Source organism: Rhinolophus hipposideros (genome assembly GCF_964194185.1).
Source record: "Rhinolophus hipposideros genome assembly, chromosome: 24".
In the NCBI taxonomy this organism is placed as follows: Eukaryota; Metazoa; Chordata; class Mammalia; order Chiroptera; family Rhinolophidae; genus Rhinolophus; species Rhinolophus hipposideros.
This window is the reverse complement of record NC_138070.1, coordinates 25,439,049-25,452,396: the sequence shown is the minus strand read 5'-3', so window position 1 is coordinate 25,452,396 and position 13,348 is coordinate 25,439,049. Positions and strand designations below refer to the sequence as shown.

Here is a 13,348-nt window from a genome sequence, read left to right as displayed (position 1 = left end):
AAAATCTTTGTAAATATGCCCTGTTTGAAGTCTAGAAGAATGACACCACAAACAGAAGTTTCTTCCTTGTACTGAGTGAACAGTCCAGCTGAGAGGAGTCCCCAACCAAAAAGACAATGTGAGATTGGTGCAGAAGTGGAAAAATGAATGGCCTAAGATAGGACTAAATGAATGTGGAAGGAAGGAGAGGGAAGGAGGAAATATAGCATTAAAAAACAAAAGACCGACATCATATTTGCATAAACTCTTGTGTACTTAGTAACTCTACTTTAAATCACCAAATGCCTAGACTCATACAGAAACATTAAGAATGTTGTAACTTCTGTACCCATATTGGCTAAGACTGTACGGTGATACCAAGCAAACCAACAAAAACTGAATTCTTCACATCTCTCATGAAGTTTCAAGAGAAACCTAAAAGTTCCTTCTCCAGAAAAAAAGTGACCAGTGTTTTTTTTATTCTTAGGCACTATAATGTATACCTTGAGTTAACCTGAAACTCAAGAACACAAGCTCTGTGTCACTAGCAATGACATTTGAGTTGGTTCTTCATTTTGTTTCCTGCCACAGAAGGCCAATTCTTCAAGAACAGGTGTCATTTCTAGAATGCCATTAGGACAGGTTAAGGTAGAAACAGGTTTTCCCTGTTCCCACACAAAACCATAAAAGTACTATACCCAAAACAGGTTTGCGATTAATGTAATGATGTGAATTATGATGTCCAGTTCTTGGGAAAAAAGGGTTCATGTACATATGCAACATGCGATGTGAAACTGTTCAGTGAAAGTAACATGTTTAGTGAAATTAGAAACTGGGTGTGGAGCGCATCAGTAAAATAATAATTCTTGTAGGGAGGAACTTCTCAACTTCTATATACCTATGTCTTACCTGTGAATTTGCTGGGGTCGGGGGGAGAGAAGTAGTTTCCCAGTCTCCTTTGGAATTCTTTGCATTTCTATCCCAATCACCTGTCTTATGACAGAAACATACACACACCTTCCCTGCCACTCTTTACAAATAGTAACTCGTACCTCCATTCTTCAGGTCAAAAAATGACAGAACTAAGACAAATCAAAATGTTCAGACATACCTAACACACGTCTATGATGCACTTCAGACATCTAATGAATATTTGTGAGTATACTCTGTGCCAGATGCAGGGATACAAAAAAATGAATGAGTCCTTAAGGGACTCCCAGCTCAACAGCAGCTGCCAACGGTACATCTTGACCTGTTCAACTCAAAATCAATTCAAAATCAAAGAACAAGTACCGTGCAGGAAAAAAAGAGACCACTGAATGAAGCATAACCTCATTACTGACCGCCTGGATGGCAGCACCCTAGCAGATTTCCCTGCTATCAAAGTCCTTTCCAGTCTGTTCTGCCATCAACTGCCAGATGCATTTCTAGGATGCCCCCTTCAAGAAGTCTCTCTACCGCTCAAAAATCTTCAAAGGCTCCTCACTACTTACCACTTCTGTTTCAAACTGTTTCAACTTAAAGTTGTCTATAGGCCAGCTCCTGTTCAACTTTATTTCATGCGCAACAGGGCTCCCTCCTGCCAATCCCTCTTGGAGGGGCAGGACACAAATCTAATTCCACTACCTGCTCTAAATCCTCAGGCAGCCTTCCGTCTAAGCAGTCACACGACATTGTCTCCTCTGTCCTCGGTACCGATCCCTCACCTTTCAGAAACTGGCACTGGCTTTCTTCTTTACAAATGGCAGGTACGTCGCAAGGTATTTTTAACGTTACCCTCTCAACCAAATGTTCGTTTTCCCAGCCACCCTTAGTGAAATCCGAGGGAGTCGCTTGCAGTTTGTCCCAATACGACACTGAGCCAGCGAGGGCGAAGGGGTCTGGGGCAGCTGCAAACTGCCGAAGGGAAAATGAAAGAAGCAGAGGGGGAAAGTGCGTGCCCTGCACTCCGCCGTTTTCTTGGGAAGGAGGACGGAGGCAAAGAGCAGGGGGAGACGGGGCTCCAAGAAATGAATTCTTGAGGAAGGACAGAACACGCTGAGAGCGTCCCCGAGGCAGAGAACCGGGCGGGGGCCCCCGGAGAAGGCGAGGGCTCCACGTCGTCCCCAGGACAGAACCGGTTACAACATCAAACAAAGAGGATGGGAGTCGGGAGGTGACGGAGACCCGGGCATCCTCGCAGGAAGGCGGTAAGGAAATGAAGGGGACAGGACACGTCCTCCGGGACGTGGGTGCCCAGAGGAATAAACAGGCGCCCAAGGAGGTTTGGGGGCGAGCGTCTGGGGGCATCGCTCTGCTGGGGCGCGGGGGCGGGCGGGGTTTGGGGTGGGAGCGTCTCCGAAAAGGAGAAACGGTTCCAAGGGCAGTGCTCTCCGACACGCAGACCCTGGGATGCGAAGACCTTAAGGTGCCGACGTGCAGGCATTTCCCAGCCCCAGCCGGGCTTCCCAAACACTCACCGCGTCCGCTCCAAACGCCGCCGCTCCAGCTGCACCTACCGGCCGGCGCAGGCGCACTCAGCCTGCAAGCCCGCGTGACTCGGCCCAGCCCACTCCCGTCCCCACGTGACCCACAGAGCCCGCCCAATCCTCCTGTCTAATCATGTGGTCACGGCTCGCCCCGCCCACCTCGGCAAGATGGCGGCGCCCAGCTGCAGTGCTCCGCGCCTCTGGGTCCAGGTTGCCCGGCAGCGTGTGGGGACACCCCTCACTACCGTCTCAAAGCCATTTTGTTCCGCCGCCGCTGCCTCGAGGCCCCTGGATGCGCAGCGATTAGCGGAGAGGCTCCGAGCCCAGAAACAGGAACAAAAGACGAAGAAGGTGCCGGTGAGTCCGGAAGGAAGGACTGTGGCTCCCAGGACGCAGTGCAGTGCGCTCAGGTTTCCCAGACGCGGGGTGGGCGGGGAGGGTCCTCTGAGAGAATGCCTGTAAAGGCGGAGCACCGTGGGGAAGAACGGGGCGAAAGCCGAGGGAGAGGTCCGCAGGTTACGGTGTCTTCCCGCGGGAGGGGTCTTTGCGCCTGTCGGGCTGGGTGCTAAGCGCCCCGCTCTCAAATGAGCCGGGAAATGCTCGTATCTGATGCAGAGACAGTGAGTTCCCTGCCCAGATTCTCACCCAGACTTATTGAAGGTCTTCCCCACCTCGGGTTTCCCATTGCTCTTTCTCTCCCCGTAGGTGCCCACAAACCCCGTCCAGCAGAGAGTGCAAGAACTGGTGCGATTTACCCAGCAGCTACAGCGAGTCCACCCTAACGTGCTCGCTAAGGCACTGAGCCGAGGAATTGTCCACCAGGACAGCGACCTGGTGGTCATCAATAAGCCGTACGGTCTCCCTGTGCATGGTAAGGAACACGTGGGGAAGGGAGGGAGGCCGCTGCTGCCTTCTGCTACAACTAGGGGCAACTCTGACACATCACTTGTGGGGTCTTCGGAAGCCTTGCGTTCAAAATAATTAAACTTTTGTGGAGTACTGCCCTATAGAAAGCACTGCCGAGGACACAGAAATAAATAAGACAGTCCCCACTTTCCAAACATCTGGCAGGCAGCAGTGATTTATGGAATATGCTGTGTGCAGAACTCCACAGAGATTACTATAGAGAGATAACAAAAGCTGTTTGGTTCTTGTCTTCAGGTTATTTTCCATCAAAACTGGAAGAGAGGAAATAGCATATAAGAAAAAAATACACGCGAGTGTGTGTGTGTGGTGGCGGGGACCGGTAGTATACCCAGCAAAACCCCAGGGTGCTTAGAACTTAATGGACACTTAAATATTTTTGAATAAATGTTGAATGTAGTTGTCCGAGACACCTGGAGTGAGTCAGGAAAGACAGAAAAAAAAGCATTTGTGGAAAGAGTTTTGCTGGGGGAAAAGGCATATTTTAGCTAGAAGAATGCTTTTCGGGTAGCTTTTGAGAAGATTGTGCATAAAGGCAAGACATTAAATCAGACATTGCAAAGTGCCTTTTCTGGATTTTTTCTTTCTTTCGATTCTCAAAATAGCTTCTTCCCTTCCCATTGCCTGTGAGAATAATTATAATACAGATATTTACATTTTATAGACGAGAAGACTGAAAGTTAGAAAGATTAACTAACCTATCCTAGGTCAGTGGCTAGTTAGAGTACATAGAGTAAAACCTAGGAATATATCACCCCAAAGCTTCTTAGCTCTAATGTAATGCCTCAGGAGGGCCTCATAATCTTCCATTTCTCACTAGGGTTTACTTAACAAATGCTCAAGCCTTTGTTTATATAGTGAAATATCAGACCTCCTCGTTTTGATTGCTGATTTTAGTGTGAGTATATGTACATAAGTATTGGATTGATACAAAAGTAGTTGCAGTTTTTGCAATTTTTTAAAAATCACAATTACTTTTGCACTAATGTAATAGATTACATATATTTGTATATATAGGTACATATATATGAGGAGAAAGTCTAAGAAGCACTAGGCCAGTGCTTCTTAAACTTTAATATGTATATGAGTCACTTGGACATCTTGTTAAAATGTAGATTTTGATTAATAGCTTGGGTTGGGACTCCGAGATCCCTTTCTAGAAAGCTCCCTGGGCCTACAGATATTGCTAGCCGGGACACTTCAATAATAAGGCTCTAGAAAGCATTGACTTATCCAGTAAGGCCTTTTTTCCCAAGTGGAGTTTTGTTGGGATCTCTTCCTGGCCTTTCAAATTGCTATCTTTTCCTTTCTCAGGCGGCCCTGGGGTCCAGCTCTGCATCAGTGACGTACTGCCTGTCTTGGCAAAGATGCTTCATGGTCCCAAGGCAGAGCCCCTGCATCTGTGCCACCGGCTAGACAAGGAAACCACAGGTGTAATGGTGTTGGCTCGGGAAAAAGAAGTGGCGCATCAAGTCCAAGAATTGTTTAGAACTCGTCAGGTGACCAAGAAGTACTGGTATGAAGTCTGCTGATAGTGGTAGAGGTGGTAGACGTGCAGTCATCCCTTTTGTCTGGACATCCACTCAAATAGCAGCGACTCCGATTAATCGAAAGCACTGTACTAGGACCTGTGGGCATGGAAAAGGCATAGGAAACAGATTTAGTGCTTAGAATATGAGACTCTGCTAGAATAGTGGTTCCTATCTATGGCTATACATAAAACTCATTACAAGTTAATTAAACAAGTGATATGTGATTTCATTTCTGGGTAGTCAAACAATGAAGATAAAGCAAACAACTCCTGGAGAATCCACCCACTGTCATTTTTATCCCTTCCCTTAGGGTAGTTTGGTTCTTATTCCTCTGGTCCTTACTCAACATATTTATGTACATACCTAGGATATATATATGTGTGTATATTAACACACATATGTATATCTACCAATGTATATATCACATTGTACTACGTACATTGTACTTTCTTTTCCCAGTTAGCTGTGTCTTGAGGATATTCCCATGTTAGAGCATATAGGTTTACCGCGGCTTTTTTAATAGAAGAAAGATACCTGAGCATAATTGAAGCCTACTCCTGTCCCACGTCTACTCAGTTTTCCTTCCCCAGAGGCCATCACTAGTACTAGTGTCTTATATAAGCTGCCAGAGCATGTAGAAGCGAGTTATTGTATGGCAGCGTATTTTGCATTGCTTTGCCTCCTGCTTTTTTCACTTGGACAGTATATGTTAGAGATCATGTTGTGTTGTACGTTTAGAGCTACCGTGTTTCCCCGAAAATAAGACCTAGCCAGACTATCAGCTCTAATGCGTGTTTTGGAGCAAAAATTAATATAAGGCCTGGTCTTATTTTAATTTTAATATAAGACTGGGTATAATATAATATAATATAATAAATATAATATAATTAATATAATATAATATAATATAGTAATATAATACACCGGGTATAATATAATACAATACAATATAATATCGAGTCGTCTGTTAATTTTTGCTCCAAAAGACGCATTAGAGCTGATGGTCCGGTTAGGTCTTATTTTCTAATAATGGTAGCTCCTTTCTAATGACTCTAGAGTCTTCCATTGTGTGGATATGTCATAATTTCCTTGTTGACAGATGTTTAGGTAATTTCCCATTTTTCAGGACCTATTGCAAACCATATGTGAGTATATCTTTAGACAAATTCGTAGACATGGAATTGCTGATTGAAGGGTACACACATTTAAATTTTGAATACTTGCTACCCAGATTGCTCTCCAAAGTGGTTATGTCAGTTTTTATTCCCACTAGCAGTGGTGAGTGCCTGCCTCTTATGCCTGACTAATTAATGCCTTTTTAAAAGATTTGCCACTCTGATGGGTAAACAGAACAATGATTTTTTTTTCAGTTTCCCTATTTGTTCGATTTCATGTTGACTGTCTTTCATGTTTATTGGCTGTTTTGAGTTTCCCTTTCTGTGAACAAACTGTTTATTTCTTTTGCACATTTTCTGTTGGGTTGTTTATTATTTTCTATTTGATTTATAAGTATTCTTTTTGTATTTTGGGTAACACAATGCACGTGAAGTGTTTAACACAGTACCTAGCTCATAGTAAAAGCTGAAAGGTGGAAAAGTAAAAGCTGAAAGGTGGAAAACCGAGACATCATTAGGTATACAAGTAATCAAAATGTGAGTCTATAAAAAAGTGTTATATTATTTGTGAAAATTGTCCATGAAAGTTCAGAGTCAGTCACCATTCTCCGTATCAGGCATAGTGGAGTGGAAATCAATTAATTGGGTCTTGATGAATGAATAGGATTTGATTGACAAGATGGAGGAATGTGTTCTAGATTGTAGGAATGGCATGCACAAAGGAGTGAGATATACAGTCCAGCTCAGAGTGGTGGATGGTGGCAGCTAGAGCTGGAAAGGTAGGCTGGGACCTAGTTACTGATGCTCTAAATACCAGGTGCAGAAAACGGAAGTGACAAGTGGAACATAGTAGTACGAACTGATTAGCTTTTGCTGACTTGCTGTGCCAGCAGCTTGTATTATAGTTATTTGTTTGAATCTTCTTACTATGAATTCCTTCAGAGCAGGGATTTTTTGTATTGTTCATCGACAGAACTAGGACCTATCTAAATTGGTGCCTATTTACATTCAGTGACTATTCACTGACTGAACATTTTGGAGCAATAGTGTTAGGTCATTAGGAAGGGTTTTCTTCTAGGTATAGCTCAGTTTAAGTGTGATCAAATATATCAGATAGCAGCCCAAACTGCTCCCAACCTGAAGTGGGATGTCCAGGATGTGAAATATTACCTCTGACTGGGCTTTTGATCCCTTGTTCAGTGATGCTGTGATAGGCCACCAAGTATCCAGAAAGACTCCTCCGTGGTTGACCTGGAAAAGGCATGAATGTAGGACAGATTAGTGTTCTACCTGTCTGTGACATGATGACAAGACACCAACAAAAGTGATTTGGAGTGAGTCACTGAGTTGTGGTTCCTGTGACTTCTCTGAGCACAGTTCCTCTCTGTTTTATCTACCTGACAAATAGGGCAGGAGAGGTCCTGTGAGTTTTTCATTCAGTTCATTCATTTATTTCTTTTATTCGTTTTATATTCAGTCAGAACTTACCATCTTTCATTATTTAAAAAAGAAAAACAGGATACAAAACCATATTACCCTAATTTTATTTTAAACTATGCATACTCATTTTGAAAGGCTGGAGTGAAAGACCATTTTAGTAATATAATTTTTTTTCTGTTTTTCCCCAAATATTCTGCAATTAGCATGTATTACTTTAGGAGTAAAAAAGGGATGTTTATAAGGATAGTGTGAAGCTCTCAGGCTAAGCCTTATACCCGGAGATCGTTTGGGACCCTCCGATCTTAAGAACTGATCACAGTAGTGCAGAACGTCCACTGTTAAAACCTCTCAGTAGCCAACTCTGAGGAGTGCCTCACTCACTTTTGTGGCCTAAGCAAGGGTCTGTGTGTCACCCCAGGGCCATCACTGTGCACGTCCCAGTGCCCTCGGCAGGAGTCGTGGATATCCCCATTACCGAGAAGGAGGTGCAAGGCCAGCAGCAGCACCACAAGGTGGGTGGGCCAGCTCCTGGAGGCACGGGTTTTCCTCTCTTCCTTTGAAATCATATCTTGATTTCTTTGGCTTTAGATGGCACTGACCCCGAGCTACCGCATGGACAATGGGAAAATGGTGAGAGTACGGACGAGCCGGAACGCTCACGTGGCTGTGACGCAGTACTTGGTACTAAGCAGCACTGTCTCCTCTGCCCTCTTGGAGCTCCAGCCTGTTACTGGTGAGGGTGCCCCCGTTCTGCAGTGGGAGGGTACCCCTGTTCTGTGGTGGGGGTGCCCCTGTTCTGTAGTGGGGGGGTGCCCCTGTTCTGTGGTGGGGGGTGCCCCCATTCTGTAGTGAGGGGGTGCCCCCGTTCTGTGGTGGGAGGGTGCCCCTGTTCTTTGGTGGGGGATGCCCCCGTTCTGTAGTGAGGGGGTGCCCCCATTAGGCAGTGGGAGGGTGCCTCCGTTCTGCAGTGGAAGGCCACCCCAGTGCTGCTGAGTTTCATCTTCGGCCTTGGACTGGGCTGTACCCTCTGAGCAGCTGGTATTGTGGAGGCTGGGATTGCAGCTGACTGGTTAGAGAGTGTGCTTCTGGTGCTACTCTGAGACTGGGAAATCCAGTAGGGATGATTGTTAAAAACAGTAGGTAACAAAAGAACATAAACAGCTTGCTTACGTTTATTTAAAAATTTGCCAAGTGGTTCCTCAAAAAATTAAGCATAGAATAGAATTACCATATGATCCAGCAATTCTACTCCTGGGTATATACCCCCAAAGAATTGAAAACAGGGATTTGAAAAGATACTTCTACACCAATGTTCATTGTAGCATTACTTACAATAGCCAAAGGCTGAAAACATCCCAGATGTTCACTGACAGGTGAATGGGTAAACAAAATGTGGTCTATCCGTACAATGGAATATTATTCAGCCTTAAAAAGGAAGGAAATGCTGACACATGCTGCAACAGGGGTGAATCTGAGGACATTATACTGAGTGAAATATAAGCCAAACACTAAAGGATAGATACTGTATGGTTCCATTTACATGAGATACCTAGAGTAGTCATCTTCATAGAGACAGAAAACACTTAGAACACTTGTTACCAGGGCCTGGGGGGAGGAGGGACTGGGGAATGAGTGTTTAATGGGGACAGAGGTTCAGTTTGGGGTGATGCCGACGTCTCAGAGGTGGATGGTGTGATGGTTGCACAACAGTATGAATGTACTTACTGCCACTGAACATACAAACAGGTAACATGACAAATTTTATTATTATGTATAGTTTGCCACAATAAAAGATAAATGTAAAACTACTATTTAGTGTTATGCAATAAAATTATTTAAAAAAATAAACCTGCATGGCAATGATAGGCACCAGTTGATGATAATGGTTATCTGTGATGGAAAGGGAACTGGGGGGCGGGGAAATGCAGGTGTGACAGTATTTACAATGGTTATTTCCTACTAGCTTATAGTTTGTTGTGTTATTCTTCATACTGTATTGTACTTGGGGCTTTGCCAAGTTACTGTGCTGTGATTTAGTACGATTGGAAGCAGATACTGCCGTGGCACCATGTCTGTAGCCACTTGTACGATTTCTGTCTTTTGTTTGGAAGGAATAAAACACCAGCTTCGAGTCCACCTGTCTTTTGGATTGGATTGCCCAATCCTTGGTGATCACAAGTACTCAGCCTGGAACAGACTGGCCCCCCAGGTAATGCGGGTTTGATCGCAAATGTAGCCGACGAAGGGGCAGAACTTACGCTTTCCCCCTGTGAAAACCCTGAAGTGAGTCACAGCGGGTTGTATTAATGGTCTTCAGACACGGCCCCACACTGGTTAGGCAGCTTATAGAGAAATTCAGAAGCAGTTAGGGCCTGTCCTCGTGGAGCTGCAGGGTCTCTTAGCAAAACCTTCCTGCTTCATTTGTTTGGTTTCAGAATTTGATAGGAGGCTGTGGGCAGGGGGAGGAGGCTTTCTGAAGGCTGAAAGCAGCTTTCGTGCTACTGCTGAAGGGGGCCATGGTGGAAACTTTTTTTTAAAATACTTTTTTAATTTTTTTAATTACAGTTACCATACAACTTTTTTGTCTGTTGAAGTTCCAGCCCATTCCCTTGGAAGGGCCGAGAACTGGCCGATAGAGCTTTCCTGGTGGGGTGGGTTTCTCTTGCCGGGGTCCTGAACCCTTCCTAGACGTGCCTCTGAAGCAGCCTTCCCTTACTGCGTCTTCCGGGGATGTTAGTGTTTGCTCCCTGTAAGTGCAAGTCTTCTGACCTGCATTCCGGTCGAGGGTGAACTGTTGTTGGCCTTGCTCTCAAGAGGCCGTCTTGTCTTTGTACAGAAGCTGTCTGTTGGCACCCTGAAGAAGCTGGGGCTGCCCCAGTCGAAGGCTCGCCACCTCCCCCTTCACCTGCATGCCCGCCAGCTGATCCTGCCTGCCCTGGGCTCCAGGAAGGAGGAGCTCAGCTTGGTCTGCAAGCTTCCTCGCTACTTTGTACGTTCCCTGAGACGTCTGGGCTTAAAGATGCCAAGTCAGGGTCAAGACCAGGACCAGGAAGCCGGGCATCTGGGAGCACAGTGAAGACTGTTGGGCAGTGTGGCCCCCGAATTCTTCGCTTTGTTGAGTGGACTCTGCTAACTTCTCCTCGGGATCGACTCCAGAAGAGCCAGCTGTGATAAGTTGAAGAAACCCAGCTGCTCGAGGGCTTATCCTGGAGACTATAAAGTCTCTTTGGGCCACACTCTGGAAAAGCCTGGGGGAAGTTTCTCGGCTTCAGGGTCTCCTTGCCAGGATGGACAAGCGCCCAGGACCAGGCAGAGGGGGTCAATAATCGGAAAAAGAACCACAGCACAAATTCTGTGAGCAAGAACTGTTTTCATCAACAATAAAGTGCTTGACCTACCTGGAAGAGTCCTGTGGTTGCAAAGAACATGATGGTTATCTAACTTACAGAGCACTTCAGAAGCAGTCAGTTTCTGTCCTCATGGAGCGGTGGAGTTCATGAACAAGCTTCTTCTCCTTCATTTGTCTCGTCTCCGATTTTGTACACGCCTGTCCTGGGATGCAGGGATTCCCTCCAGCTACAGCATGGGAGCCCTGCTGCCCTCGTGGTCGAGCCTGCAGTGCGGTGTTTGACAGCAAGGAAAGCAGATCTCAGTGGCAGGCAGATAACATACCTGAGTGACGCAGGCAGGATGTGATGCCGTGGTGAGGGGCACACACACTGTCTAAAGAGGGAACTTGTTAGCTCCAGCTGGTGTCGCTGTGTGGGAACAGATTCTCTGATTTTTTTCAGAGTCAGGTAATCCAGATATTTGTGTGAAATCTCCCAGTATATTGCTAACTAAATCAATATTCTTAAAAATCACTTCGGCAGCCAAGCCAGTCATGTTTGCGGGTTGGATTTGGTCTGCAGACTACATGCTGGCAATCTGTGGTTAAAGAATGGTATAGAAGTTTGGGGAAGGTGCTATTTTGAAAGTTCTGGATCAATAGTTGGCATTTTAACTACATGTAGTGTCTGTCCTTTCTAGACTAGGGGCTAGCTTTGGTTAATCTGTTAGTGTGTGGTTATGGGGGCGTTGCCATGTTTGAAAGCTTTGTTTTGGAAGCAAGCCTCCTATCCTTGGGTCTCAGGAAGGAGATGGCCCTACAGATGGAAATGATCCTGGTCTTCCTGCCCAGTTGTCCCGCTAATTCCTATCTTGTTTCTTGCAACAGTACAATCTTGCAACTAATACATGTACTTGACTCTGGTCTGAGCTGAGGAAAGTTTGAGGGACAGCAGTTGGGGAAAACCCCAAGAGCGGCCTTTCTGTGCTCTGTGTGCTGATGACACAGCTTTGTAAACCTTGTCCCTGTTTCCATGATACCTGTGACGTGTGTGATGGATTTAACTTCTAAAGCACAGATAAGATCGTATTTGTGTGTGTAAGACTTAAATATCTTGGCTGTTGTTTCTATTTCTAGTAAACCACGCTTCTCAAGATAAAGGCCTACGCATGTGACACTTAGAAAATATTGACGATTGACTTCGATTTAGGGAGACAAATGAAAAGGCCCCCTGGTCTTGTGAGTGGAGAAACCCCAGACACCCAGGGAGCCATCCCAAAGGGACCAGGCAGTAGTAAGCCCTCTGTAGTCTGGGCAGACCCTCTGCTTCTGCAGAAATGTGCCACAGTGGGGGAGCAGGGGTGGGGCATGAGGACCCCCTTCTTTTTCCTGTCTGTGTTTTCTTGGTCTTGCTGAGTATTGCAGCTTTAATTGTTGAAAACAATAGGAGAGAACTTTTACCCCAGGTTGGTGTGGGCTGGGAAGCTGGGTTTACACAGCAAGGGAGGCTGGCACCTGCCTCAAATAAAATACTGGTTAGAACCAGTGAAAAGATTAGATTTAGTGTGAAGTCATATAATTAGCATAAGAAAATGATTTTTCATTTTTTTCATTAAAGTTCTACACGCACGTGAGTTTTTCAAAACAAGAACTAAAAGGCTCATAATAAAAAACAGTGTTCTTGCCCATCTGGGGCTTTTATTTTTAGCTCGCCCCCAAATGTTGCCTGTGTGCCTCTAGGACGTGCTAATTGTGTTTCTCCTTAGGAGGCGGCAGGGCAGGCTGCTCCCGCAGCACTCCCCTGGGGTGGCGGTGGGAGCAGCACCCTGGCTAGTCAGCGCCTGGGCTGCTGGTGACCAGGTAGGTTATTTCCAGGCCAGGCACGTCCAGGCTGAGCTGGGAAAGCTCTTTCTCCGTCCTTATACCGTACCTTGTCTTTAAATTTAACAAGCTCTCTCCTGTTCTGGGCTCCTCACTCTCTTGGATTTCCTTCCAGTCTCCTTGAAGGGCTCCAGCCTTGGTGCTCCATCTTGGCGTGCTATTTACTCTTCACACTAGTGACCTGGCTGCAGGACTGGATCGACTTTGGAGACCTTTGCCTGTAACGCTGATGCCTTGTAAATATCTCTCTAACCTGGATCTCTCCCGGGAGCCCTTGACCTTATATCCGTCTGCCTGTGGTCATTGCCCCCTGGCACTTCTCTGTCCAGTCCTTGGAGTCATGGCCAAACTGCTCCTCATCTTTTGTCTCTAGACCTAGTCCTCCTCGCCTATCCCTGCCTTAGTTAAGTGGTGTCACTATTGCTTGGGAACTACTCCTCTCACACCTGTCTCAAAATCCAAGTAGTCACTAAGTCTGCTCTGTTTCACTCTAAACCCTTCTTTGACAATGCACTTCCCTCTTTAACCCTTCCTACACACCTGCTTCACTCTCCTTACCCTTCAACTATGATGGGATAGATGAAGGTGGATAGAAATAGGATCAGGCAGTCTGCTAATTCCCACCAGAGAGCACACTTAGAAGTGAGTGTTGAGAGTATCCCTGGGCTCCTAGGGTCAGAG

The 13,348-nt window shown here is 45.8% G+C and overlaps 2 protein-coding genes across 17 annotated transcripts in view; one reads left to right on the top strand and one right to left on the bottom strand.

Annotated features, from left to right (window-relative positions):
• The window catches only part of FAM118B (family with sequence similarity 118 member B), a gene marked incomplete at its 3' end in the record, with an annotated part of 48,068 nt that extends 45,529 nt beyond the window's left edge, over positions 1–2,539 (bottom strand). For 2 of the 15 annotated variants that reach the window (XM_081037364.1, XM_081037358.1), the window contains exon 1: positions 2,439–2,539. The remainder of the gene's footprint in view (positions 1–2,438) is intronic. The other 13 variants (XM_081037361.1, XM_081037353.1, XM_081037354.1 and 10 more) reach the window with 10 other exon arrangements.
• A 24-nt stretch (positions 2,540–2,563) lies between these two features.
• RPUSD4 (RNA pseudouridine synthase D4) lies at positions 2,564–12,473 on the top strand. Of its 2 annotated transcripts, XM_081037349.1 has the most exons (7): positions 2,564–2,804; positions 3,153–3,318; positions 4,686–4,887; positions 7,877–7,970; positions 8,047–8,191; positions 9,570–9,667; positions 10,295–12,473. In XM_081037349.1, exons 1-7 carry the CDS (start codon positions 2,616–2,618, stop codon positions 10,532–10,534), a joined length of 1,134 nt encoding a protein of 377 aa, XP_080893475.1. In that variant the 5' UTR covers positions 2,564–2,615; the 3' UTR covers positions 10,535–12,473. The 2 variants fall into 2 exon arrangements, with proteins under 2 accessions (XP_080893475.1, XP_080893476.1); XM_081037350.1 differs by lacking the exon at positions 7,877–7,970 and having other exon boundaries at positions 2,604–2,804; positions 4,686–4,870; positions 10,295–11,938.
• Positions 12,474–13,348: the final 875 nt, after the last annotated feature.

What these genes read in the sequence shown, in the direction of transcription:
- RPUSD4 (XM_081037349.1), top strand. Translation starts at nt 2,616, where the DNA reads ATGGCGGCGCCCAGCTGCAGTGCTCCGCGCCTCTGGGTCCAGGTTGCC. An exon ending in GTACGGTCTCCCTGTGCATG is followed by an intron (nt 3,319 to 4,685) that starts GTAAGGAACACG and finishes TTCCTTTCTCAG; the next exon opens with GCGGCCCTGGGGTCCAGCTC. An exon ending in GGAGCTCCAGCCTGTTACTG is followed by an intron (nt 8,192 to 9,569) that starts GTGAGGGTGCCC and finishes TTTGTTTGGAAG; the next exon opens with GAATAAAACACCAGCTTCGA.